Here is a 27,849-nt window from a genome sequence, read left to right as displayed (position 1 = left end):
ATGAAAGTGATACCCAGCCTAAAATTTCCTACTCTGTAGTTATTAGTGCAATGGACTATGATCTGCAAAAAAACCCTCACAAGTATCATGTTTCCTCTGTGCAACTGTATCAGACAATAAAGGCGTTTCTTACCAGATCTATTGTTCTCACTGGAAGAAATCTGAAGGTCTGTAAGATGTGATCCCTTTTCATCTGATTCTGGTTTGCTGATGGGTAGAGGATTAAAAACACTTCCAGCAGATAACGTTGGAGTAGCTAAACTGCTAGCAACTGTGCCAACTGGTAGAACAAGGCTACTAAAAGGAACATCCTTCATTGTTTCTTGTGCAATCGGTAGTGGAGGCTGTACTAAAGCTGTAGAGAAATAACAGAAGTGTATCACAGTAATCATATATTCAAGCCTTCAAGATTAGTCTGGCAAATAAATAAAAATAAATTAATTACCTTAAGTGTTACATTTTTTTAATAACATTTTCTTATCCTCAGTCAGCACAGTAATATTTACTTTTATTCTAGAGACCATGAACTGCAGGCAACCTAAGCAATCAGTACTCTTTAACAGATATTTTTAAATGTTAAATGAATACAGTTAAAAGACTAAGAAAAAATAAATTACTATAAATTATTCAGCGACCAACACCAACAGAGACACCTGTTACAGACAGGCTCAGATATTGAACTATGCATACAAATAAGAGACTGAAGGGAGACCTCATCACCATCTACAGCTTCCTCACAAAGAAGAAGGGCAGGCACTTTTCTCTGGTGACCAATGATAGGACCCAAGGGAATGGTAGGAAGATGTGCCAGGGGAGGTTTAGGCTGGACATTAGGAAAAGGTTCTTCACCCAGAGGGCGGTGCAGCACTGGAACAGGCTCCCCAGGGAGGTGTCACAGCCCCAAGCCTGACAGGGTTCAAGAAGAGACTGGACAATACCCTCAGACACATGGTTTGAACTGTGGGGTTGACATTCAGGGAACGGGAGTTGGACTCGATGATCCTTGTGGGTCCCTTCCAACTCAGGACATGCTGTGATTCCATGATTCTCAATACCTGTTAAAACCAGCTAAACAATAGCTTCTGTGTTGCCAGTTTCCATTATACAGGATTAATTTGCTTTTGATGAAATAACAAGTAGTATATCAAACAATTAAGCTTTGACAACAAACTACTATCAGAAGAATCAAACTTACGTGTTGGAACAACTGGTGGGACAACAGGTGGGGGGACCACAGGTGGGGGGACCACAGGTGGGACTGGGGGAGGCATAAAACCTATGTGGGAAAAAAAAAAAAAGGAGAAAAATTACTGTAAGGGAAAAAAAATAAAAGTTTTGCAGTAAAAGCTTGCCTGCATTATTCATCCTGAAAAACTGCATCACTGAAGACTAGCAAACAACAAATGTATGGGAAGAAGCAATGGTGGTTATTGCTTTCAAAAACAACCCCATCTGTTTATTATCTACATGTACATCTTAAAGTGATATCTGTCAACAATAGCTGAGGAAGAAAAGGGTTTCAAAATTTTCCAAATAAAGGAGATTCATCTTAAGGATTTTTAAAATCTTCATTTTTATCAAAGTCTTAAAGAAATTCTGCTGTAATTCCTATTCCTGACAAAACACACTGGTGAAATAATGTTAAGTTAGATAACAAACTTTCGTATTAGATCAAAATTGACGATTCAAAGGTCAACTGGCTCAAACAGTAACCAGTATCTGATGGAGAACTATTCAAAACATGATGTATACAGAAGCATACAAACTGAGCATACTCATTACATACCCAACTTAATTTTTACTAACTCACCTGGAGGTGGCTGTGAAGGGTTGAAACTTGCTCGCAGGAAGGGTGGGGGAGGAATTGCACTATAACCAGGAGGAGGGACAGACATTGTGACAGGAAACGCAGGTGGAACCAAGCTAACAGCAGGCACAACTGGAGCTACTGGAATCTTTTTTTCATGGAAAGGAAAAACAAGCATATTTAATACTTAACCACATTCAATGACATTAAAAGAGGGATAAACTGATTCGAGCGCAAATAATGTAAGCACTAAACGTACTAAAGGTTTTGTACACATTCTGGACACCCTGAAGAATTAAAACTGCATTCTGAAATGGTACCTACACTACAGGTAAACAAGGAAATTGGAATAATCCTATACTATCTTTATTCTAAAAAGAACATAAAGTACACTGTTAAACACTACTTACTCAAGAATAAAAATGCACCTATGGGAGAGAGGTCAATGTAGAAAGGGAGAGCAAGAAAAGGAAGGAAAATGTAGATGGAGTGGCAATTTCAGAGCACTTAAAAACAGTGATTCTGTTTTCATTAGAAAAAAAATACATATTTTAGAACAGTACTGAAAAGTTTTGTTTAGCGTATATAACTATAAGGCTAATAGTCCTAATGAAATTTTGAAATTTACTTAATATTTCTCAAACTTCTGTTTGAGCTACCCGTTTTGACACAGTGTAGCATAATTAAAAGTAATTAGCAGCAGAATAAAAGCAATATCTATGTATATTTAAAGATATACTGATCACAGTACACACTAGGAGACAGTTAAAATAAGATTTTACAATTTCATAAGAAAAAGCTTTTGTATTTATACTTCATAAACATATGTAGTTCGTGTACTCAGGAAACATGACATTGTATTCTTCCAGCATTCCCCAATACTTTGCTACTGATTGGATGTCCCAAAAATTCTGTTTTAGCGGAAGAAAAAGAAAAACACACAGCAGAGGATCAAAGACTCTCATAAATTACTGCATATAGAGTGCAACAGTTCAATACTTGAATAACCAGGTCTTTTAAAAATGTGACCGTCCCTATGAAAACCTGCCAAAAATTATGGAGAAAATAATTAAACTTATATTCAAAGCTGCTAAGAGGAAAAGCAAATAGGTAGAGATGCTTTGCTCTATAAGCAAAATACTTTCTGCAAGCTCATTTTAAATTATTCTTAAACTAATGTGCCTTTTTTTTTTTTTTTTGCAATTGCTCTGTCTTCAGCAGTCCTTCATTTGAGATGTCACACGAGTTTGGGATATATGTTGTGCATGAAACTAAAGATTTTCTCTCAACCATGGCAACTGAGTCCACTCTACAATATTTGAGAGGTAAGTCCACACGGAGGCAGAACTTAAGTAGTTTTAAGTACTTTAACTCAACATTAAAAGTTTATCTGTATTGAATATAAAGTTTTCCCTCCAGTTCTGTGGGGCTTTTGCTAACTCAGACCAATACAAACCTGCAGCATAGTGACTGGTTGTGTATAAGCTTCTGCCTGTGTTGTAACCACTGTATTCTTATCAGCTGCAGGACTCTGCGTAGTTTGAGCGTTTTCTTTAGCCGCTTCTGAGCTTCTGGCTGTTTCCCACTCTTTAAAAAAAGGTATATTTTTAATATAAAAAGAAGATTACCTGCAATGCTCTGATTATGTCTGTATACCAACTGACTTTTCAAAACTTGGTAAGTTTTTTCCACCAATCATTCTGTTAATAATTTGTAATAATGAGTATGCTCCAGTGTTCTAAAAACTTCTGTTGTCAACATATCTGAGTTATCAGTCAGCTACTCTACAGTGAAAGAGAAACCTCATCCCCATTTCTTCCTTCTATCATTTCCTCAAAAAGTTTTGTATTTCAAGTATAAAACAGTGAATGTATTTCAGTAATGTTCCATGTTTAAATTTTTCTGTCATTTATATTCAACTTTTACTCAAAACAAGACTGCATTTTGACCTGAAAAATTATTGTTGCTACTATAAAACAGTCTTACTTCAGTACAGTCCAATCATTTGGTGCCAGATTCGTTTCAAGAAGACACAGCGGTCATGAATCATTTACAAATCCAACAAACCTGTCAGTTAACTGGCTTTCAGAGTAAGGTCTAACACCACTTGCTTTTGTGTCTCTTCAACTTAATGGAGCAAATACTTTAAGATTCAGCTAAGCGGTGTAGATTTGAACAAGTTTCAACTCCAACTTCAGTCTTACACCTGAATATAACACCTTTCACAATCACAAGCAGATCATAATTTCTACACAGAATAGTATTTTCTATTCTTGGAAACAAGTGCACAGCAAATTCATAACTATTTTAAAAAATGCTAATCTTTATTAACTTCCTTAAATTAAATTTCCTTTGTCATTCATGCCTCATTGTCATGACAATCAACTAGCTACTCGTCTACAAAGACAATCTAGATTTCATTATCAGAGTGCCATTTATATTGTAAGCAAATAGCCAGTAAAATTTATGTAAACTGAAAAGGAGTATGTATTACCTAAGCAATAAACTTCTTGAAGATTTGCAATTAGCAATATAAATACATTTTCTAACTATCAGAATCATTGTTAATGTCTGTACCTGCATTTACTGTTTCCTGGTCAATCATGCCACCTTCAGCAAAGCCCTCTAAATCATCCAATTTTACTTTCTCCCAAGGAATATATGAAACTCCCAGATCTACATCCCAGAACTGCTTGTATTCCGTTTTCACACCTTTATTCAAAGCCCAGGCAATCTGAAAATAAAACCCAACCAGATAAACTAGTTAAATCATGTAACGTGTGAATAGAGTATTTCACATTATTTCCTTCATGTTTCTGTCTCTGCAGATCAATCTTCAGTGTCTATTTATGCAAGTTTTAGCAAGTTTTTAATTTTAAATGAACCTGTAGGAAGTTCACTTGGTCTCTGCAACAGGTATGTGGAAGATTAATTACATCAAAAAGGTTAGATTTGTTCTACATTAATTCTAATCTATATATGGGGAAATGAAAAAGACAGTATTTCAAGGATTCATCCTAAAGCATCAAAGAAAGCAGAAAAAAACCACAGCACTTAATCATACACTTAACTCTGTAAGAATACTATCAAATTTAATATTAAGTGATCCAAATGGTCAGGCAAAGGACTCAGGCTGTTTACAATTTTATGTTCATATCACTAGCACATACATAAAATATTCTCCAAGTATTTCCTAAGTCAAAATTTCATTGTACTATCTCTCATATTGACTGTTAAAAGCTGCATTTTACAAAGAAAGAAAACAATTTACACCTTATTGCTTCATTCTTCTATTCCATATTGTATATTTAAATGAACTGCTGCTAAATGACAAATCATATTAAAAGTGAACTGTATTTGAAATGGACAGCATCTTTAGATTAAAATCAACTTACCTTAATAATTTTAGATCCAATTTTATAGGACCCAGAACTAAGTTTCTGAAGAGCACGATACGCATCTTGTCTATGTACCATACAGACGTAAGCACAACCTCTTGGGGGAATCATCTATGGAAAAAAAGCAGCAGTTTTAAGAAGTAGGAAAACCCGTACTTCAGATTGTGTAACTACACGAGGTGAGTACCAATACTAAAAAAGGAAAGGCTTACACTTAGAACAATTGTTACCTTAATCAGCAATATTAACAATTTTGAGCATCAGCAAAACCTAAGAGTTATATTGGCAGGGTACTTCAGTTATAACACTTTCAAGAAGCAGCAGCAAGCATGACAAATGACATGAAAGATTTGAACAACATGGAACAGGCAAGAACTGGGAGCTATGTGATACTATGACAGCTCCAGAAAACCAGAGGTTGTTTCCTCTTTTTAAGCTTCAAAATCACTGCAAGCTCTTCAATAACCTTGCAGAGAGGCACAAGCTAGTACAGTCTTCATTCCTGAAGCGCTGTTTCCACTACCTTTAATGTTTTATTTAGGAAAGAAAAGTATGATGTGGTATGTAATCTTTGAAAGTTTGCAAATCATGTATTGCAACTGCTTAAACACAGTAATATAATGAACAAAAATGTTGAAGATGACAGATTTTAATGCAGTTCTTATAAAGATACGTTTAAGGTATACAGCAATGTTATTCTAGGTACTTAAAACTTCGTTGAATGTGTAGGATGAACTATTTACAATATGGTTTGCCTCCAAAAGGTAACAGGTAACATTATAGCTATTACATTATTTTCCTTTGAACTTTAATTGCTAATCCCTGCAAATCAAAATGAGGCTTAAATGTCAGTCTACGGGGCTTTTTTTGACTTGTGAAGCTTTTTAAAAGATTCTGTAAAGCCACAAAAACTATTCACTAGTCCAAGGAAAATGATAGCCACCCTGTCTCACATGACAAAAAGAGAAAAGACATTTTTATTTGTTAAGACCCTGGTTTAAAAAAAAGTCTGAAGTGTTAGTACTTGAAAAAAGCTATTCTACTGCTAAGTGTGCTGTCTTGAATGCTTCAAAAGACAGTACATGGAAACCAACAGGCAAATATGATAGCCAGTTTTTAAAAAGAGATAAAAACCAGTCTCCTGAATATAAGCTTAAGCTGCTAAAAGGAATTCAGAGGCTAGTCTGTAATCTCTGAAAATGCATCACAACATGCTTACTTACATTAATTGACTCTATTTGTCCAAATTCTTCAAACAAGTTAGTTAAATCTTGCTGTGTAGCCTTCTTGTCTACTTGACCTACCCAAAGAGTAGTACTGCAAACTGTCAAGAGAGAAAATATTAGAATGTTAGCTTATAAATTACTCTATGGCATGGATATAAAATGCTTTGTAATTACAAAGAAGCGACTGATATAAAAGCAAGAATAGTAAATCTATTACTTACTATACAGAGATTAAGAGCATTTACAAAAATGCTAAAGGGTTAAAAGTTACCAAACAGATGTTCAGTAAAAGTGTTCATACTTAGTTTCATTTTATTTTAAACAAAATAGTTGTTTTAAAATAAATGAAAAAAAAAAAATTCTGTAGATTATGAGCTAAGGTAATCTGCAGTAGAAATTACTTAGGAAAAAAACCCCATTTCTATTCCATAATCCATAAAAAACATGCCTCTAGGATTTAAAGACAGTTTTAACGAAGTAAGGCTAAATTCTAACTGGCTAGAAGCGTATTACAGAAGGAACTAACTACGGTATCATGCTCTGCATTTCCAACTGGAAGAAATGGAAACTATACTTTACCTTAGGGAACATCCCAGAAAGACAAACTTGGCTGAGGCCCACCACTGAGCATGAGATGTCCATGATACTTCTGACTTGTCAACTCCACCACAAGCCCAGATCCCTGCAATCTGTCTCCCAAACACCTGCCCCCATCCCCCCTTGCCAAATATAAACACTCTGACATGTGAGCTAAAACTTCCTTCTCCTACAGGTCCATGGTTCCCGTTCTTTAGTCTCTCAAATATGACTCAATCTATGTGTACAAGTCTTGACAAACTCAAAGCAGGTACTTCCACTTAACAACAGGTGATCTAAACCAGCAAGAGATTTGGTCAGTATTGGTGGTTTTCCTCAAATATCTTACTACCCTGAGTAATCCACCCATGATCTTAAAGGATCTAAGGCAGAACAAAACCAGGCAATCTTGATCTCTTGGGCCTGAACCAAGGAAATATTCTTTCTTCATCATCATCTTGATAGATCACACATCCTTCCTGTACCAATCCTGGTGCATCAAACTGGAAACCAGTGTTGTGTGCTCTTCTGTCAACTGACATTTTCAGTTGAGAGCAGTACTCAGCAGTACTGAGAATGACCAGCCTTCAGATTTCTCTTGGACAAAATGTGTTTCTCACATGCTTGTAGATGGCCCTGTAGGTTTCTCATGGTCTTAAGGCCTACGAAACAACTCTTCAGACCTCAGAAATTTAGAACAGTGGCTGTCACTGAATAAATTCCATGAAGTAAAATGCTTTCAGGTAAATTCCCTATTTATTTATATTCCCCCCAAGTTTCCACACTTCACTTAGCCTTTTTAGTATCTCCTTTCCATGAGCTGGCTCAGTTCGCAGGATCTCACCAGGTCACTTAACATCCCTGCCTCCCAGCTCCCATCCCTTCTAATTATAGCTCCTTGCTCTGTGGATAACTGGTGGAAGTCTATGCCATACAACTAACTTGCCCCTTTTCATGTGAAAAGTCAGAGAAGAAAAGAAATTCACACCTAACCTGTAGTACAGTCCTTAGTTTAAAGCCATCTAAGAATGATGTAAAATACTTATTTGAAGAGAACAGAACACTCCTTCATTTGCAAAAATGAATTTTGAACTGTTTATCTTGTCAGATAAACGATGTCATTTTAAGACACAAAATACGCAAAAACTTACATCAGAAACTGTGTATACACTATCTAAACAAGGCTAAATTCAGGAACACAAGTTCATTACAAAAATAAATTAAGTACAATTATGCATCCCAAGAATCCAGAGTTCTGTTAAAAGTAGCACTAGGATGTACTGACAGAGTAGCAGACAACCACACCAAACTTTACTGCTTGTGGCACTCATCTCAAAATACATTCCTTTTGATTTGTGCAACTCTGGAAAAATTTTCCTTCTCTATGACTTTCCTCCTTTTTAGTACATAAATTCTCTGTAGAAACAACAGCAGTGTGCAGCAGCACTCTGTAGAAGCAGAAAATCCAGTTGATTTTTGGATACTTTAAGACGTGACCATTATGGTCTGTTTTATGACAGCAAGTTACCTGATTCCCATTTCCATCTGACTCTATGTTCCTGTGAAAAGCTATTTTAAAAGAGCACTGAAGTTTTACCAAAACTGGCCTCTAACATATTCAGCAAAGAGTCCAAAGTGTGTACCACATACTTAAATGTCTTATCAGCCTAGCAATTTTCAGATCACGCGCTGATCATCTCCACAAGCCCCACAGAAGACAGCATTAAAGAGAAAGCAGATTGTAACTTCGGGACAACCCTTGCTACTCTCTGTTCAGAAGTAAAATCATTGGTGCAACAGTATGAGTAAGATCATCAGTGTAACAGTATGAGACTTGTTTCCCTCTAAGATTAAACCATGTACCTAAGTTGTAAGAAACACCAGAAATGAAACTTACACAAAAGAATATGGTTACTGTATTTTGTAACAGTACTCAAGCTACATCTTGTTCTTTCAACAAAAATCAAAGCCTTTTTCCCCTTAACACTACATTATTAAAACAGTAAGCAGCTGCCACTTACCACTTAGTGTTTTTGACCGGATAGGAGGCAATCCCTTTTTCTGACGTTCCTTTTCCCTTTCCCTAGCCCTTCTTTCACTGGAATATGACCGAGATGACTTTCTCTTTCTTTCTCTTGATCTTGAGCGTGAACGTTTTCTGTGTTTACGCTTACGAGAACCAGACCGTGATCTAGACCTTCGTTTTCTTGGTGACCTACAAAATACTTAATTTCAGTAAACTGATTTAAAAAAATAAATTTTTCATTTAGTTATCTTTTAATTACAAACTTCAAGCATGATACAGACATCTCTATTATATTCACTCAAACTGGTTCAGGAGATAAACTTAATGCCATTGGTACGAGAAACAGAACATACACCTTGAGCTTAAAGCACATTCAAAATGTTCCATCTATTTTTTTGGCATAAAAACCCACTTGTCCAGTTGGTTAGTGTTAGTTGTTTTTGTTACCTGAACAGGTCTTAAAAAAAATTTAAGTAAACCATAGATATGAAAAATGAACTGTCATACAGAAATCTGCATCTCATACACAAGTATGAAACGAACACTTTTCATTGCCAAAAACTGCTCATGAAAATTTTGAAAAATACACAATTGAGACTGATAATCACAAATTGCAACTTCAATCCAGAAAACCTCCATTTACTTAATAGAAGTTAATTATGAAACCTTGAACGAGATCTTGAATGAGTTCTCGATCTTGAACGAACAGCTGATTTCTTTTCTTCTTGTTCAAAAATCTCCTCTTCAGCAACATCCTGTCCTTCATCTATATCCATGTCCTGAGGTCAGACATAACAGATGTTCAATAACGTTTAATAATGTACCCACAATATATATGACTTTATGAAAGCATACATCCATATTACTCATTTTGAAATCATCTTAGTATGTGTTTTCCTTTCAACTTCTGTAATAAAATTTAAAATAGTTTCACCTGCTGTTGAATGTCCATTGAATCATCTACATTTGTTTCCACTTCTAAAAACTGCTGTTGACTACTCCCTTGTGATGGTGATGCAGAGTGCTCTGAACCAAAATTTCCTTCTTGATTCTCCTCGGGGCTCGCCTAAATAACAAATAATATATAATAAAAAGCCTCATAATTTAAAAATGCTCACTCTGTCAAAATGTAACACAACATGAAACAATTGTTCGAGTATCTTTGAAAAACTATTTATCAGGCTGAACTTTTTTTCCCACTTCTAACTGATGTGAAAGCTGGATGTCACTCCATTCCATTCCTTTTTTGTATCATCCTTAAATACAGAACTTTGAAATAATTAATATTCCTGGTCGTAAAAAAAAAACAATTTATTTACTGAATCAAAAAAAAAAAAAAAAAGAAAAAAAAAATCAAAGTATGTTATATGTTGTTTAATTTGGCTGGCCGGAAAATAAAAACTCACAGGACAAACCATAGTGCAGTGACACTGAAAGGTACCTACTGGTCACCCATGCACGTGCAGCAAAATGTAAAAATGTAAACTATTTAATATGTTGTTGAGATGCTAGAGTAAAAACTATAATGAGTCTGTACACTTGCCTGAAAGTACAGATTTGCAATAAATATCTGCAAGAGATGAAAGAAATGCAACAGATACAGGAAATGCAATGAAAATACTCAGAAATGGTTTCAGGACAATTTTGAAAAGTATCCAATATTGCAGGTAAACATTTCAGTGATTGTCACTACATTTTCATTTTAATTAAGCAAATGCTAGGCATTCTATCTGCCAGGAAAATAGTAGAAAGTTAGCACAACGACATGTAGTAGCAAGTTTTTTTCAAAACAGCTTCTAGTGACAGTTTGCAGAAAAATAAAAAATCCACTATAGTTTAATTATCTGCCTTCTAATGCTGTCTGATTTGTCTCATTTTACTTATATTCATTCTTCAATCTGTTTCTTGATATTAATTCCTATGTTTTTGTTGCTCCTTCTGTCTCTGTCTTCTATGCTCTCGTCCTCTCCCTCTGCTCCTTATAAGATACTTAACAATTTTGGTTTGTGTTTTATCTTTCCTTCTCTTTCCATTCATCTGTCTCACTGATGGTTAAACATAGAATTAAAGAAAATATTTCTCCTAACATGCTGCAGCCATTACAGAGCAGTTCCAGCAGAACTTTGTATCTTCCAGTTGTGATCAAGGTGAAAATAAAACTTCCTCTCCATACTGACAAGAAGCTGAGTGGACCCAAAGAGAAACAACTTCTGGACGTGGAACTGAATCTCAAATAATAAGGGGTGAATCATATGAACATTCTACTCATAAATGTATTATAACTTAATTTCACAGACGAAATTAAGCTCTAATTCTGTTAATTTTACAGTAAGGTAGGCAATTCAGCGTTTTTCTTTCCAAATTTGATAGTTACTTTTACATGTCACTTCGAAAGTTTCTAAAGCTGACACACTCTTCAAAGTTATATTCCTTTACAACATTTTTAGTGTTTAAAGCCAGAAATTGCTAGATAATCACCAACATTAAAAATATTTAGTCTGTAGGTATGCTGTACAAGCTTTCACAGTTACTGCACTTCAATGAGAAAAGAAAATGGAACACAATAAAACAAAGCAGTACAATAAGAAAAAATCTAATAAAAATTAAATTACTATTTTTCTAAAAAAATAAAACCTCAAAGTCACAAATTCAAAACTCAAATGATGTTCTTGATTTAAAGCTGAGCAACTGCACCTTTGCACAGCTGAAACTAAAATCATCAACAGATGTCTAAGTTTGTGGTCCTGTAGATTTTCTTTCAATTTAAGATTTCTATTTCACTGCGAAACTAGATACAAATACTTCGCAGAAAGTCCACTTGGTATCTGGTCAGTATCAAAACAGAATAAGCTTTTTTTTTTCCTAATGGGATCAAGAACTGGGATTGAGCAGGAGAAAAGAGCAGATAAATACTGAGGACAAATCTCAGCAGAAATAAACCAATTTACTTCAATGTAGAATAGACAGGACCCAATTCACATAGCGAAGGAGGAATCTTGGGCTGTCTCAAACAACAGTTCTGAATTAATAATTTTTTGGGAAATATACGACACTATTCTTAACTCTGATTCTTCAACAGAACGAGACAGTTATTAGCCAAGACTTAAAGCTTGGTAGGGGAAATACAAAATTATCCACAATGTCTATTCTGTCCTCTCGATCATTCTGCATTAGCAGCTTGCACCCTGCTCTCCCCTCACAGGAGCATAATCCCTTCAGTGCTCACCATCTTCTTTCTGACAGCAGAGAAAAAGCTTTTTTTCCCCGTATAAAGAGCTGACCAACCAAAGCACAGCCGGTTTGTAGCTCAGCTAAAGGGTGCTCTTCCTAAGAGAAGTAACATGGCCATCCCACATATTTGGTTGTATTTTTCTTTTTTCTGCTTTAGGAACTTTCTCCTGCATATGCCAGATACTTTGCAAGCTGCTGTTAGGTGATCAGATAGTGACAAAGACATCCATTGTAACAGAAGTGTCAGTAACAAGACAATTGTCCTGGAGTATGGATTTTCCTACCAGTGGAGAACATATTTATCACAACAGCCACAAGATGGAGTCCTTACCTTTTGAGGCTGCTGTTGCTCCAGAAGTTGTTGTCGGAGATGTTCTAAATTTTGTTGCTGTAGCTGTTCAGCTAGTTGGTGGAAAAGTGAGTTGTTCACAGATTCCGGTACTAAAGGTCTAAAATTAAAGCATTTAGATTTTAAAAAACACAACAGTTTTTCTCTTGGTTTAAACAGCTGGTAAACAGGTCTTCACAATTGAATTTCAAGTTTAACTAAAAATGTAACATAAATAACACAAAGCCAGCTCCACCTTCTGTTATCATCATAATCACATTAATGCTACGAATATAACTAACAGAGCAAAGAATGACCTAACTTTAAGATGAAGTCAACACAAATTCTGGCACATTAAATATTTTAAAAACATGTATGTTTCATTAATTTAATAAGCTGGGTTTTATCTTCCTAGTATTCTAGTATACTTAGGTTCAGAATATAACATCATTTTCCTTATTATTTAATCCTAGCGTTAAACTACTATGAGACAAATTTTAGCATTTTCCATTAGAAACATAGCTTTATCTTACAGTTGGGAAGTAGGAGTTTCCTTTTTCGGCTCTTCATTTTGTTCAGATTCTTCCCCAAAGTCAAATCTGTCCATCAACTTCTAGAAAAAAGCAAACTAAGCATTACTGAATACTCCTTATATGGTCCTTCATGTATATTTACTTTTCAAATGAAAAATGGTCTTATTCCTCAACTTAAAAAAAAAGGCAAATAACCTGAATAGAAAATTAAATGTCATACTGCTATTGCTACCAAACTCTTGAACACATCAAACACCAAACTTTGTCCATGGCTTTCTTGAGCTCTGGCTGCTGTTACAAGTACAACCATATGTTCTTTCCACAGTAAACAACAGCTAGTTCAGAGGAAGGCTTAAATAAAGATTAATTTTATGTAATGGTACCTTTTATTAGAAGAAATTACTACGAAGAGGCCAATTATTCAATCCTTTGGCAATCAGCAAACTGCTCTGCTCATATCAAGAGAAGACCTACAGCTTGATTACTTCGCAAAGAATTACTGTGTTTTCACACACATGTCATTTAGACAACCTGAATTCCTTCAAATATACTGCTCGTTGAAAACAACTTCTCACATAGTCTGCAAAAAATCAAAGCAAGCAGTTATCATGTAAGAGTAATAATCCTCCAGAGGGGTAAAAAGAAAGGTGTCTGACAGGGAAAAAGACAAACTTGGATAAACTTCCTGTTTTATCTGTAAAGGTGTCTATACTGTAGTTCTGCAGAACCAAAAAAGGTTTTTGTTTATTAATCTTGAAACAGCCCAAAAGCATTTCAGTAGCATTTTACTTTCCCAAAGGCAAAACTAATGAACAAGCATAGAAGAAATGCAACAAACGTCGTGTCACAGAGATTGTTTTTTTCAGTAGTTATTCATTGATAGAGCAGTGGTAGCAAACTCTGATCAGGTTACTCAGTACTTCATCCAGTTAAGTCTTAGAAACATCTTCATTTCCAACAACTGAGACTGCACAATTTTTCCAAGCAACTTATTCCAGTGCTTCACTGTGCTCATGGGCAAAAAGGTTTTCCTTGTACCCATTCTGAAACCTTTTGTTTCAATTTCTGTCTGTTGTCTATAACCCTGTGGTTGTGCCATGCTGCAAGAGCCCAGCTTGACCTTTTTGCTGACCTTTCCGTTGGTGCTAGGAGGCTGCTGTTCGGTCTTCCAAAAAGCTGCCTCTGCCCCAGGCTGAATCACCTCCAGTCCTCCAGAGGGCAAGTGCTCCAGCCCTGATAATTTTGCTAGCCCTCCACTGAACTCACTCCAGTTTGTCCATGTCTTTCCTGTAAAGGGGGCAGGGGCAGGAAAATTTGATGTGATACTCTAAATCCTGTCTGGAATGGATGGGATGTCTACATGGGATGATCATTTCTATCAATTGCATGGCTATAGTCCTGGTCACCCAGCCCAGAATGTTGCTGGTCCTCTTTGCTGCCAGGGCGCTCTGCTGGTTCATACTCTGCTGTTACAAGTACATCTGTTCACAAACCTCTTTCCTTATAAAGACTATAACCTCAGAGATTAAGCAACTGCATATGTGCTACTCAAATACAGGCTGCTAACAGTCTAGTATTACTGTTCATCATACTGTTCTGACGCCTTGGGTTTTGATACTTTTATCTCTAACAGTATTGTCACTTGCAACTGAGTCAGTTTTGTCAAATATAAAACTAGTGCAAGATCTCCAAAATGCATACAAAAACTCTAGAACTTCAGAGCATCATAAAGATCACTAACAAAGATCTAGATTTGTTGTCAGGAAGTAAAGCATTCCCAAAACTTTTCCTATTAAAAAGTCTGGTTGATAGTTTTTATTTTCTTTGGACTTTGTTACTAGTTACTTCGAAGCAGCTCCACTCTGGCCCTGTCAACTGAGTGCTCATGAGCAGCTGCAGCCCTTATCACTGGCTTTAGCTTGATCCAAATTAATGTACTCTATGCATTCAAGATTGCTCTGCAATGTAAAACGATATGTGGTACATGTAAACAATCACAAGCTTCACCTCAAAAAGCACGCTCCTGATTCAAACTAGAACACTGATGTAGATACTTCCTATAAAAGTAACTATTGCCTTCTTAATGCTTTGTTTATTAAGGTTGCCATGTCTAGTAAAAAAATTACAAATTAATTATATCATGAAATGGAAGAATCTAGTAAATAGAATTACATCATTATGACTCATGGTCTTCAGCTATTGACAAATGGGATTTAAGTGGCAGATTATATTGGTGTCAAGAAACCATTACAAAAGGGAAAATTATCCCCACTGCAAAACTAAGATTGCCCATTAATACATATATCTACTCTTCTATAATACCTAGATTCAGAAACCCTCAAACCTCTGAAAAAGGACAAAATAGGTATCTTAGCACCAATGTTGTACATTATGTAATTTTTTAAAAAGAGAAAATTCTAAAACGATATGTGATTTCTATGAAGAAGCCTAAATAACCTTTGAATAAAAGCCTCAATGGACTAGCAAGACATACATTATCAATCAGTTCATTCGTAGAGATGCTACAGAACACTGAACAAGGAATCCAAGACTTATTATAATCTAACTCTACTTGCATAATGCTTAACTGAGGTAGAGATCGCATACTATAAACACAATTCCACCACAGCTTACAAGAACAAATCAACACTACATACCTACTGAAAGCTTGCAATTTGTCACACTGCCACAATAATTCCTTCCATACCACTTACCTTCAAAGTCCCAGAAATCACAACCAACTACATTCACTCTGCTGACACTTTTCATGGCAAGATAACTCCTGCATGCTACTACTGGCATAAACCAACCAAAGATCATCAGACTGAACTCAGGGTATATAAACATCTCATCAGAACGCCAGTTCCTTCAATTTGCTCCAGTTAAGTTACGCAACATTCAAGACAGCCACACCTATGAGTACACCTATCCATATAAATGCTGGAACTGAAGTGTGTGGAATAAACCACAATACAAAAAGTAATTAAGAGCATGGCATTGTATCTAAATATTAAGGCAGTCCCCATTAACTGATGCATTCATTCCCTGTGATTATACTCTCTTCGAGCCGATGGTTACAGCCGTGACACAGCATGAGTACATGCCATTTTTCTCCTGACTTATATTTAAAGCTGCATTACTTTCATTAGAAATGACAACTCTTTATTCTTTCAGATATTTGAGTTCAGCTGAACAAATTCTAGAAATATAACATAAATTGTCCTAAAAGTTTAAAATCAGTACTTGTCAAGCTAATTGCCTGAAAATGAGATTATCTGGGTTAGGAAAGAAAAGGTTTTTTTCTTCTCTGACTTTCTTATTATTTATTCACTCCAGGACAATCCTACAGAGATTATCTACTCACAAGCTGTTCTTTCAAAGGTAACAGGACAAGATGTATTATTTATTTTTAAATCTTTGAGTAGTTTTGTGTTTTTTTTAATCTACTGATATTAAACTACTACTACTACTACTACTGCTGTAATCACCACTATAGTTATTGCGATGTGGTATTCAACTATATTAATCATCCTAAATTCCTGCATTCTGTATTCTTTATTAAAATAGGCACATACATTGCAACACACACAAAGTTTCTTTACTGACATGGTTGGGGTTTTTTTTTTTTTTTTTTTTTTTTACAATATAACATTTTTAACAAGTGTCACATAACTAGTTTAACTAGTCATAAACTTATTTCTTCACTTATTATCACTTTGTGACTAAGATTAGAAGTTTTCTTGGTCTTTATAATGTAAGACAATTACAAGTCAAATCAGATTTTACTCAATTGCTCAATGCTCACTGCTGTGTTACAAAGGGTGAAGAAAATCATAAAACAATTGTTTACCTTTGCTAAATCAAAACCATTCTCTTACTCAATGACCCTTATGGGTCCCTTCAAACTCAAGATATTCTATGAAATGCCACTTAGTCCTAAACTCCTATGAAACTCATATTTTCATTTATACTATTCTCTCTATACATTTTTTTAAACTTTCAAGATAGAGCATTTCACAGTATATTCATATATTTTTAAAATATCTGAAGTCAAACCATAAAATTCAAAAGACCCTTTCGCTTACATATATTTCAATAATAAATACTTCTTCAAATGTCTTATTCTACTTCTACCTTATTAAAGGAGACACTCTGTTCCAGTGGATTAAGTGTGTTAGCAGCAGCAGCTGCAGCTGTAAGTTGTGCTGTGAGGGCCTGTAACTGAACTACAAGACCAGCATCCAGGGCTTGAAGTAGTGATGGCTGAGGTTTCTGCTGCTGGATCTGCAGTGTCTGTATCAATTGCTGAAGCTAAAAGTGAAAAGATAATAAATGCATTAAACAAGATTAAAAAAAAAAAAAAAAAGGCAAAATGACAAGAACCAAACTAGTCTTTTTCCCTTCCAATTAGGAAAAAAATCCTCAGGAAAGCAGTATCATCTAACCTACGGCTATTAATTCGTCTTGATTTGTTTTCATTTATGGCAAATTTTGTTCCCACTTACTGGCTAATTTGTTTTCTGTGGCTGATAAGACATGCAGATGCTTCTTCCTCCTAACTTGCTCTGATAGGTTGCATGATGACTAGGCACCACACAGGATATTTCCTGCTTTCTAGGGTTCTCCCTTTTCTGTTTCTCCAGTTTGACTCCTTCTGACCTGAAAAAAATGTTAGCCTACTCCAGCTTCCTAAAGGCCCACCTACATTAGGAAAATCTGTATGCTGTAGCAACATTTGTGTAGAGAAAATAACTGCACTGTTGCAAGCTCCACTTTAAACTGATGTAACATGTCTACATGAAGAGCTTGCACTACTGTCTCTGGATTAGTCACAAAGAAAATCTTGTGCTGAAACTCAGACTTATGCTTACAGAATGCAATTCCCTTGCTATGTTAACAAAATATAAAAAGAAAATTAATCAGGATCTGGGAATATAGTTTGACTTCCTGCAATGGCACAGACTGGGCTCTGTAAAGCACTAACCTAGGATAAAAATTGCCTAGATGAAATGTTGAACCAGAAGCAGCATCTCTGGGGCAACAGATGTACAGTAAAAACAAAGTATGGGTAATGCCAAAAATAAAAAAGTTTAAAAATACTATTTAAAAATAGTGTTGGGTGTTTCAAATAACATTTAAAAATAGCTTTTGGGGGTGGGTGGTTCGTTTAAACAACTCCCCTTGCAACACAGGAGAGCTCGAGGATTATAATGGAATGAGTACTAAATATTATCAGGCAAGGAAATTTTAGAAGTGTAGTGAATGGACCTAAGACACTTCAGAATATATTGAGATACCCTGAGAGTACCTTCCTTCAAATTTAGAGGAGGAAAATAAAGAAAAACAGAATATCTTCCACAGGTTTTATTAGAATGTACAATCCAATCACCTGGTGTATCTTGATTTCCCCACTCCAAATTCCTATTTGCATCTGATTTTTTTAAAAGGAGCTGTCCCAGAAAAGGAAGTGAAAGACTTTTTCATCTGTAGATCTCTTAATCTGTTCAATAAAGATGCTCCCATAAAATTGTACAGATTTACCTTAAAAAAAAGGAAAAAAATACTATCCTTATGGAAAGAAGCCCTCCTAAAGTACCATGGAATTAGAGGAAGCAGTCCTTTGACCTTCCATGAGAGGTAAACCCTTGAAACTTAGCTTTGGGTATTTCTGGAAAAAAGGTTGAGCAAATCCAGGTAGTTCAAAATATACTGAGTTAAAGTCCCTGATTACCTTTATGTTCATATTCCACCTCCTCATGGGGCTCACCACTGAACTCTCTTATAGGGTTCAAATCCTCCCTTCTTACTAGGGCTCACTAGAAACTCTGCCTAAGCTGGTTAGGTTGATCTTTTCCAATAGACATCAAAAATGTATGATCCTTTTCCAAGACTTTTAGAGTTACCTTCTGATAACGTGAAACAACTCTTCCTAGTCTTTATAAACAGTTACACAGAATCCTTATACAATGGAGCCTCTGAAAATGCTTCAATTGTTGTTCTACCTCATCAAAAGCCTTCACTGATTATTGTAACAGGCAAAGCTGAAGAGCTCTCCTCACCCTTCTTGCTCAATCCACAAAAGGTGAGCAAATACGGCTGGTCTACCTTGTGCATTCCTCTGGGTAGGAAGGAAAGTGAAGAAGCAGAGATGGAGGCCCTAGAGTGGGAAAATCCTGGGTGGTCACCATTCTAGCTGTTTTCATATTCTTTTTGGTCACATCTTTCTTACTCTACTCGCTCCTATGTCTAGACTCTCAATTTACCTACATGCATTCTCAGTCATAAAGCACAATCTTAAAATGAAATCAAGGACTTTGGGGCTCAGCAGGGAGAGGACTGGCTTGGAGAACAGGAGAAAGAAAGAGATGGGGAGGTGGAAGCAAATATTGCCGTTCATCTACCAATCCTAGAGACCTGCATGTACATATTTATTGTGTATGCAGTGTGTCTCCCCACTTAAGATCATCTCTCTCCCAAAATCTATCCTCTTCCTCATTTTACCATTTTGAGCTAAATATCCAAATGCTAATTCTTTGTTATCTCCTGTCTTTAATTTCCTTCTGATCTTCATAACCTTTTTCTTTTCCTTCATGCCTCTTTTTTTTTTCCCCAGAATACTCTCTAGGTAATAATCTTTAAAATTCCCTCACTGACTTTACATATTTCTCACTCTCATTTCACATCCCTTCCTTAAGAGCTACCTTTCTTCCACATTTCAAAGTACTGCCACAAACTCATTTTGCTCTGCTTTTCAATGTCCCAATTTCTTTCAGTGTAATCAGATTAAAACAGTCACTCCACTTGATTTATGAACAACTACAGACAACTCTGCTTAGCTTAACACTCTTAAAACAAACTCACTAAGCTGTTATTGTCAGCATCAGTGCTTCCTAACACTGCACTGGTGACTGGTTCTCATTCATATGCATGGAATTTTTGTTTAGTACCCCAGCAGGTAAAACATCCCATTCCTCGGTACAAATATAAATTATAATGCCAAAGTTATGCTGGTGCCAGAGCTCTAACAGAAACTGAAAAACGATGATCTACATTTTCACAGAAAGCTGATTATGAACACTCAAACTTCTGTGGCTGCAGGTTAAGAGGAAGAGTAATTCAATGCATGCTGCACATCAAGCCACTCTTTTTGGACTTGAGCATTTAGAAACTGAGGAACACAGTCACTTTTAACACACTATGTTTGAATGCTGAAAAATAAAAACTATATTTAGCTGATGGAAAGATAAAGAAAAGAATAAACACACAATGCACTTCCAGAATGAGTACATTTTCACTATATGATTCTGTACAATGTGTAGCTTCTTGGAGCACCCAGCAGAGAAAATCCTTAAACTGGTGTTATATTTTATACCTATATTCATGAAGTCTTAATGTTGTGCTTGATTTAGTCATCTGCAGTACCATATAGAAAAGTATGTATTACAGAACATCTTATCTGAAGTCACATTCTGCAATGTTTTTAAGGAACAAAGAGGGTGGGTTACAAAAGGTAACAGGAAGTTTTCATTTTAGGTGGAACTTACTTGTGATGGAACAACCTCGTGGGACAGTTAACTCGGATAATGGACACAAAACTAAGCGATACTCAGGAAAACAGTATTTCTTAACTGCACCTTAAAGACACAAAGTATCAAACAGCACACAGTGTAACTGGCTACAAAATATTTACCTGCTGGCCTTGAGGACTCTGTAAAATCTGCGCAACAGCAGCAAGTGTATCTGTATTAGCAATCTGAGATACCCAAGGATCAGGTAAACTCTGCACGACATTTGCTGGAGTAACTGGAGTCACAGGTGTTCCTAAAAAAGAGAAAATTTACTATGCCAAAATATTTTAATATACAGTCTTCAAAACAGTGTTAGAGAAATGAAAAACAAAAAAAAACCCCACCCTTCATGACGCTGCTGTTATCAAATACTGAGAAAGTACCATATCAACATCAATCGAAACCATTTTTCTGACACACACAGCACACAGAAATAAAACAGACTCACATCAACATTCCCCAAGTAGCAGAATTACTTCGCCTTAGCGTAGCTCACAGCTCTTGCTACTACTGACCTACGGCGACTACTAACACAAACACTGACAAATGCAAAGTAAATAGGTTTCACACAGTAATCTAAACCATTCAGTGGAAACGATACATGTCAAATGATCATTTTTAGCAATGTGCTCAAAAATATGTTAGTCCGGAACGTGCTGAACTTGCACGTTATCTCCAGGAGGAGCCTTAAGGATTCTACTAAAAATTTTAAACTGCAGCAACTGGATTCACAAACATTGCTTGTTTTGTCATTTTTTCTCAAGAGGAACACTGAGACTAAATCAGCAATCTGATAATTAGTTTCATGCCATAATCCAGAAGAATCTTCCATCCCTGCAAATACTCCTGCTTTTAGTTCAGAAGCAGAGATATCCTGATGAATGCTAAATTACTAGATTACTGCTCTAAAAGACAATTTCCATCGGAATTTTAAAAAGCAATAATCATAGAATGCTTTGAGTTGGAAGGGACCCAGAAGGATCATCGTAAAGCTATGAATTCAACATTTTAAAGTAATCAAACTCACAGAAATAAGAAATATTCAGCTAGAAGATGCAGTAAATCCAATCCAAGAGCTGGAACTTTCATATATTTACAGACATCAACGAAAGATAAGGTGGATTTGCCAAACTCACTCCTTTCCAGCATGGGATCAATAAAAGGTGGGTGACAAAAGCAAGTCCATTTGTGACAAAAAATCCCCCGATTTCTATATGTAAAATTTCCCATACATCCCAATCTTGAATGAAAGAAATTTCCACAAAGCAAAAAAAAAAGTGAAAAGCCACTTCCCTGTCATCTAACCACGTAAGTAAGGAAGATGCTCAGAGCACAAAATGATCTAAGTCTGCATGTATGATAATGTTAGTGTTTGGCAACTTGGGACATACTCCATGAGCAGATTTTTGCCCACATGATTCTCCAGCATCATTTCTGGCCCACACACTTCAGATTTGAGGGAGAGGGAAATAGCCACTGGTTGCAGCTTATATTGTCACTGTTTTTATTCCCCTTGAAATCACTGTCTATTGGCCAGCGAAAGTACAGAAGCACTGTCTGACTTTATCCAGCAAGCTCAGTCCTACAGATTACAAAATGATAGTGTTCTATTCTCTTTAATTTTTCTCAGTTGTGGCACCACTAAATAACAATGATTGTATTAAGTGTTGTGTTGCATTTTTAACTCTGTCAGTGATCTACTCTTTCGACTTTTGAGTACAAAACTAAGCCTTATTGCACTGTTGCTCAATCTGTATATATTTATAATACAGAGTTGGAAAGGAAACACAACATGATGCCTCTTGTTTTTGACAGTTATTTTTCAACTACTGATTTGTCTAAAGGAAACCAGTGAGATTTTTCTGCATGTTAACAGCCAACATACCAAAGTTGACACAAGTGTTTTGATTCAAAATATGATTTTAACCTATTTTTGTTTACCTGGTGTATTGTTGCTCGTAGCAGCTGTAGTGCTGGGCAAGACAGGGGTCACAACTGGAGGAGGAATTCCTGCTGCCATATCCAAAAGAGGCTGAATAATTTCACTCTTGAACACATTATTCTTCTGCCATAAATTCAGCACTCTTACAATTTTACTCTAAAATGAAAGAAAGGATAACAAAAGACCTGAAGTCATGCTTATCTCTCTTGTTATTATCAATGGAATTCCTAACTAGCAATGCCAGTCTACCTAGATTGAAGCATCTTCAGGTTTGCAAACAGTAAGAGCCATAAGAACAGTTATACTGGGTCATACCGAAGACGTCTATGCTATGAACCTGAGGCTGGCCCTAAGCAACAGTAAAGACACAATATGCACATAGTGACAGTCTACTCTCAACAGAAAATGAAATATATTAAAACAAAACAAATCTGGTTCTTTTGTACCTTCACTCTTGGAAGACTTGATGGAAGAAAAACTATTTTAAAGAGGCATTTTAAAGCATTACTATAATTAAAAGAAGGAATTATTAGTCTCCTAAACTTTTATAGTCAACATCTATGAATGCAATTCTGATTACGATCCAAAATTATTTATGTCTGCTGAAAAATGGGCATATACTAATAAGATTGCTAAACACTTCTACCAGGAAAGTAGCTCAATATTTTGCAAACTCTTTTGATGAACTGAGGAATTTAAAAGTTTAAACTGGGACACAATTCCCTGCCTGTTGAAATTACATAGTAATATTTTAAAATGTGCATCACACAGAAATAAAGTGTCAAAATAAGGCTTCATACAACTCCGTCAAGATGTAACTCATTGTTCAGCTTTCGTTTCTGTTTCAATTCTATTCCACTGTTTTGATCTGCTCCCAAATCTTTTCTAAGTTTAACTTCTACCAAGAAGCAAGACTTTGCTTTATTTTGAAAAGATGGATAGAAATATGTGTGTTAGAAAAAGACACCTTGTTTATTTGGGAAAAAAAAATTAGTTGTATAATAAAGGGCTGAAAGTTTTTCAAAAAATCTTGTGTTTGCTGTCACGAAGATGGTTTCCTTATTTGAATTCTATAAAACATGAACATAGAGTACTTTAACCACAGTGTTTAAACCAAAGAAAAGTCTGCTTGCCCAGAACTCCAAAAGGATACTTAACTTCAATAGAGAGAAGTTCTGAATTTTCACTACACGGAAAATGCAATTTAGAGTTCTTTTAAAGAAATTTCTGAAGGCTTCCATGCAGCATTACAGTATGTGAGCCTTTCTTCTTTGAAATTCTTTTTTATAAGGCAGTCATTGACATGTCCATCAAAGGCTCTAACTTGCCTCTTCTATTCAGAACAGGAATATAAAACTATTTCTGTGCCTCAGTATCTATCTCCCCCTTGCACTTGCCGTGGCTGAGCCAAAGGAATCAGTTGGGATTTTTTTTGGTTACTTTAAAAGAAATGTCACTGTACTTTTGCTTGATTTAAAAACAAAACAAAACTCACATTCGTTTACATCAAGATTCACTGTTGTGTTTCCCCATTATGCCTTTAAATCAGATTAAACATCAAAATGTTAGAAAACAGTTCTCTCTGACAACAAATTTTTTTATTGGGTTAGATAGATGGTAACTACTTTCACAGCACAAAGACTTTGCTATAATACCGAATCCATATGCAACACACAAGCAAAACCTCTGACTGCAAAATACATCTTCCTTAACGGAGGTGAAAAACATAAAAATGAACCTGATAAGAGCTTCACAGATCATAAACAGATTGTTTTACTATCCCTTTTCACATCAAACACCTCTAATGCGATACATTAGTTGCCGTGCACTGATATACCACATGATAAGTGGCACTATTTCTTACATTACAATAAATTTACTATATTTTCTTTTTAAAGCCAGACAAAGTGAGTACTTGTGCTCATCCTTGTGTCAAGCTCTCCTCCTTCAACAAGTCAGGCTATTTCTGCATTCCCAGAGTAGTCAGCTAAATCATTACACAAAACAAACTAATACTGCCTAAGGAATACAACTAAATGAAGAAAAAGATAAGTTAACTATCATGCCTATCTATACATAAAACACCGTTGAATAGAAGTGGCACAACTTGATCATGCAGGTAACCCAAAACCAGACTGGAAAAATTACATTTAACTTAAATAACCTGTTCAGCAGCACCTCAGAACTCAGTGGCAGAAGACAGAAATTCATAGCAGTTTTGTCAACCACTTAAAATTTGCAGATCCCCGACTTCTTCTTGCAGAGGTCCTGACTCCTCTAAAAAGGCAACAATTCTAAAACAACTACAGGAGACACAATGGTTGAACTTGCCTTAATCACCTTCCATGCATGCCTTGGGTTTTCAGATCTTTGGTTGAAAAATACAGCTGTAGGAATGCATGTGACTATTTAAAGAATAACCCATCTTTTTCTTCCTGCAGTGTCCTGTCCTGCCTCACCAATTAATCAATCTATTATACAAATTTATATGGAAATAAAGCCCTTAGCATTTCCCATATTTTTGTAATTTTTCAATTCAATACTAAGGAACTCTAGCTATTTTAAGACCAGTGACAAATACGAAGGAAGTTAAACTGCCTGCACTCTGCTATTTCCAGCCAACCTACTATAAAGATAATTTGGTAGCAATCTTGACTACTGTAGTCCAAGCGAACAGCTGAACTACTGGGTCGAACTATTCAAGTTAGGCCTTATTCAGTTGTTGGTTTATTCAGTATCAAAGGAAAGATGTTTCAAGATACTTTGCTGTTTTTGTGTTGCTCTTTCAGTCCAAAATGCACTAGCTTACACTGAAAACACTGCTGCCAATATAGATGTTTATTCCTTGACACTATACAAAACCTGCTTGCTCATTTTCTCACTGCAGAGGGGAAGAAAACAATACAAGACTGACAACAACTGTGTTCTACCATACGCCCGCCTAATTTTTTCCCAAAAATACGTGAACTCAAATCCATCTAGCTTTCATGAAAACTTTTCCAAAAGCCTAATTAATCAAATAGTGCACTCTAGCAAGCAGAAAGTGAGATCAAAATCTTTAGTAAGTTATCTATAAAATATAAAGATCATTTTAATTAGAAAAATCTGTAAGCAGTTTACCTTATCATCCCCAGGACAACGGTACAAGTTCTGGAAAGTGCTGATGATGTTATTGCTGAATCTTGGAGCAAATACATCCTTGTCTTGTCCAAACTGATGCCGGGACTGTCTCACAATGGAGTCAATGACATACAGACCAGGTACTTTGTATTCTGGCTTGCACTACAAAGAACAATAATTTAAAATATGCATATGTGAAACATTACCATTAATGGCAGAATAAATATGAACAGTCCTCTCTAATATTTAAATGGGTCAGAGTATTACTAAAATGTTCTCTAGTTAATCAATTGTCCTGAAAGATCAAACTCTCTCAAAAATAACTAACCTTTACTGTTCAAAATTATTGCACTTGTATGTATTCTGCAAATATGTAAATGGTTTAAAGTCCTTTTCCTCTCACTAAAAAAAGTGTCAAATTTTTAGAATCTAGCTATCAGAAAACAGCACAGGAACCATATATACTTTTTTAAAAGCACACATCTATTAGAAGAGAACAGCATAAAGCATGACCGAATTCTTAATAGCACATTGGGACTAGCTGTAAACAATTTTTTTCCCCCCCCTTTCTTTATGATCAAAGTCAACATTGAAGTTAACATCTGTTTATTTTACATCTTTGTAAGTAGTGTGTGGTATAACCTCTCCCTGCCAGAATAAAAACCTATTTATGTGGATGTCTGTTTGGCTGAGAATGTATCAGTGATAGTTATTGTAGAACTCTGGAAAATTCCCATGATTTACAAACAGCATGGTATTTATAAGGCATGTCTGCTACCTACAATACTAATTAGTTCTGTAATTTTACTTAACAACTAAACCTATTTTTTTTTTTGTCTTTTAATTGCAAAGTAATTGCACCAGACTACTGCAACCAGTTTTAACACAGACTGAAAAGTGGTACAAATACACAATGAAGTTATCACCAGAAACTATGACATGGATTCTGGTGTACATGCATGAATGCTGGTTGTACACGCTTATCACACAAGGTTTCTATGTAAAATATGGGAAAGTACAAACATTTCTCCCTGGTCGAGGTACTCTATAAATCTATTATGCAACACACTAAATTCATAATCTCTAATACAGTGCCATACTCTTCAGAGCCTATTAATTTTACTATAGTCTAGGTACAAACTTCCTGTTTTGAAAAATGTTGATTTGCTAACATTTGCAATCTTGATAAATCATTTATTTAGGCTCTAAACATGGTTCAATGTATTTAAATGTGGTATTCTTTATTTTTAAGAATGTGTGTGGCACCATTCTAAGAATAAACGTGCATTACTAAACCTACGAAATTAACATCTAATTAGATATAGTGCACTGTCTTCAGAAAATAACTTCAATGTATTATAGCTACCGAAATTTTAGCTAACTTATTACCAAAAATAAGAGTATTCTGCATACAGAACAGAAAGATATACAACTTTTCACAGTATTTAAATTCATAAAATCCACAGATATTTAATGAGAAAACCCCAGCAAATATGTTAGGTGGAGTATTTAAAAACATGGCACACAGAGAAAACAAAATATTATAATTAATATAATATAGATGATAAAAATGAAAGACAATAAAATACAAGTACAAATTATATTAATAAGAAGAATTACAACTGGGGCAGTGAGCCGGTGTATCCCTAATGTCAGATCAGACAGCTTTTTCTGAGTGAGTCTCAGCAATAAGATAATATGATTACACAAAGAAAGTATTCAAGCCTTGCTCTCACAGTGGAATATCTTTACATATATGAAATCTGGCCATTTGACCCCTGAAGTGATGTTTTGGCAGAGAATAAAACAATCAAAACAACAATAGACCAACAAGTTAAGTGTCACAAACCAAAGAATGTCACTGGTAATTATTTCACCTGATGTTTCAGTAACCTCACGAGATTAATTTTGAAGAAAGAAAATACTGGAGTAATAAAGAATCAAGAGTAAACTAACTGAGACAGCACTGACATCACTCCGGACAAGCCTATGGCAGATTTTAACAGAAGCTTCAGTAGTCTTGAGCTTTAACTTGAAGAGATTGCTCCTAAAAAATAATTCAATTATCTTGCAAACCTATAATGTAAGTCCATA

The 27,849-nt window shown here is 35.5% G+C and overlaps 1 protein-coding gene across 7 annotated transcripts in view; it reads right to left on the bottom strand.

Moving 5' to 3' along the window:
- The window catches only part of SCAF8 (SR-related CTD associated factor 8), a 159,961-nt gene that overhangs the window by 109,776 nt on the left and 22,336 nt on the right, over positions 1 to 27,849 (bottom strand). For 5 of the 7 annotated variants that reach the window (XR_010651137.2, XM_065834588.2, XM_065834586.2 and 2 more), the window contains 16 exons: positions 25,756 to 25,917; positions 22,635 to 22,791; positions 20,816 to 20,946; positions 17,260 to 17,436; positions 13,126 to 13,205; positions 12,596 to 12,713; positions 9,968 to 10,099; positions 9,700 to 9,812; positions 9,029 to 9,222; positions 6,429 to 6,529; positions 5,203 to 5,316; positions 4,385 to 4,541; positions 3,264 to 3,394; positions 1,811 to 1,955; positions 1,196 to 1,276; positions 134 to 355 (listed from right to left, as the gene is read on the bottom strand). Coding sequence is in view for 6 of the 7 variants with exons in the window: in XM_065834588.2 (XP_065690660.2) it covers positions 134 to 355; positions 1,196 to 1,276; positions 1,811 to 1,955; positions 3,264 to 3,394; positions 4,385 to 4,541; positions 5,203 to 5,316; positions 6,429 to 6,529; positions 9,029 to 9,222; positions 9,700 to 9,812; positions 9,968 to 10,099; positions 12,596 to 12,713; positions 13,126 to 13,205; positions 17,260 to 17,436; positions 20,816 to 20,946; positions 22,635 to 22,791; positions 25,756 to 25,917 (2,215 nt within the window). In the remaining variant the exon portion in view is untranslated. Of the gene's footprint in view, positions 1 to 133; positions 356 to 1,195; positions 1,277 to 1,810; positions 1,956 to 3,263; positions 3,395 to 4,384; positions 4,542 to 5,202; positions 5,317 to 6,428; positions 6,530 to 9,028; positions 9,223 to 9,699; positions 9,813 to 9,967; positions 10,100 to 12,595; positions 12,714 to 13,125; positions 13,206 to 13,508; positions 13,698 to 17,259; positions 17,437 to 20,815; positions 20,947 to 22,634; positions 22,792 to 25,755; positions 25,918 to 27,849 lie in introns of those variants that run through there. The other 2 variants (XM_071806441.1, XM_071806442.1) reach the window with 2 other exon arrangements.

This window comes from Patagioenas fasciata, chromosome 3 (assembly GCF_037038585.1).
Source record: "Patagioenas fasciata isolate bPatFas1 chromosome 3, bPatFas1.hap1, whole genome shotgun sequence".
Classification (NCBI taxonomy): Eukaryota; Metazoa; Chordata; class Aves; order Columbiformes; family Columbidae; genus Patagioenas; species Patagioenas fasciata.
The sequence above is the reverse complement of the archived record's forward strand: the minus strand, read 5'-3'. Positions and strand labels throughout refer to the sequence as shown.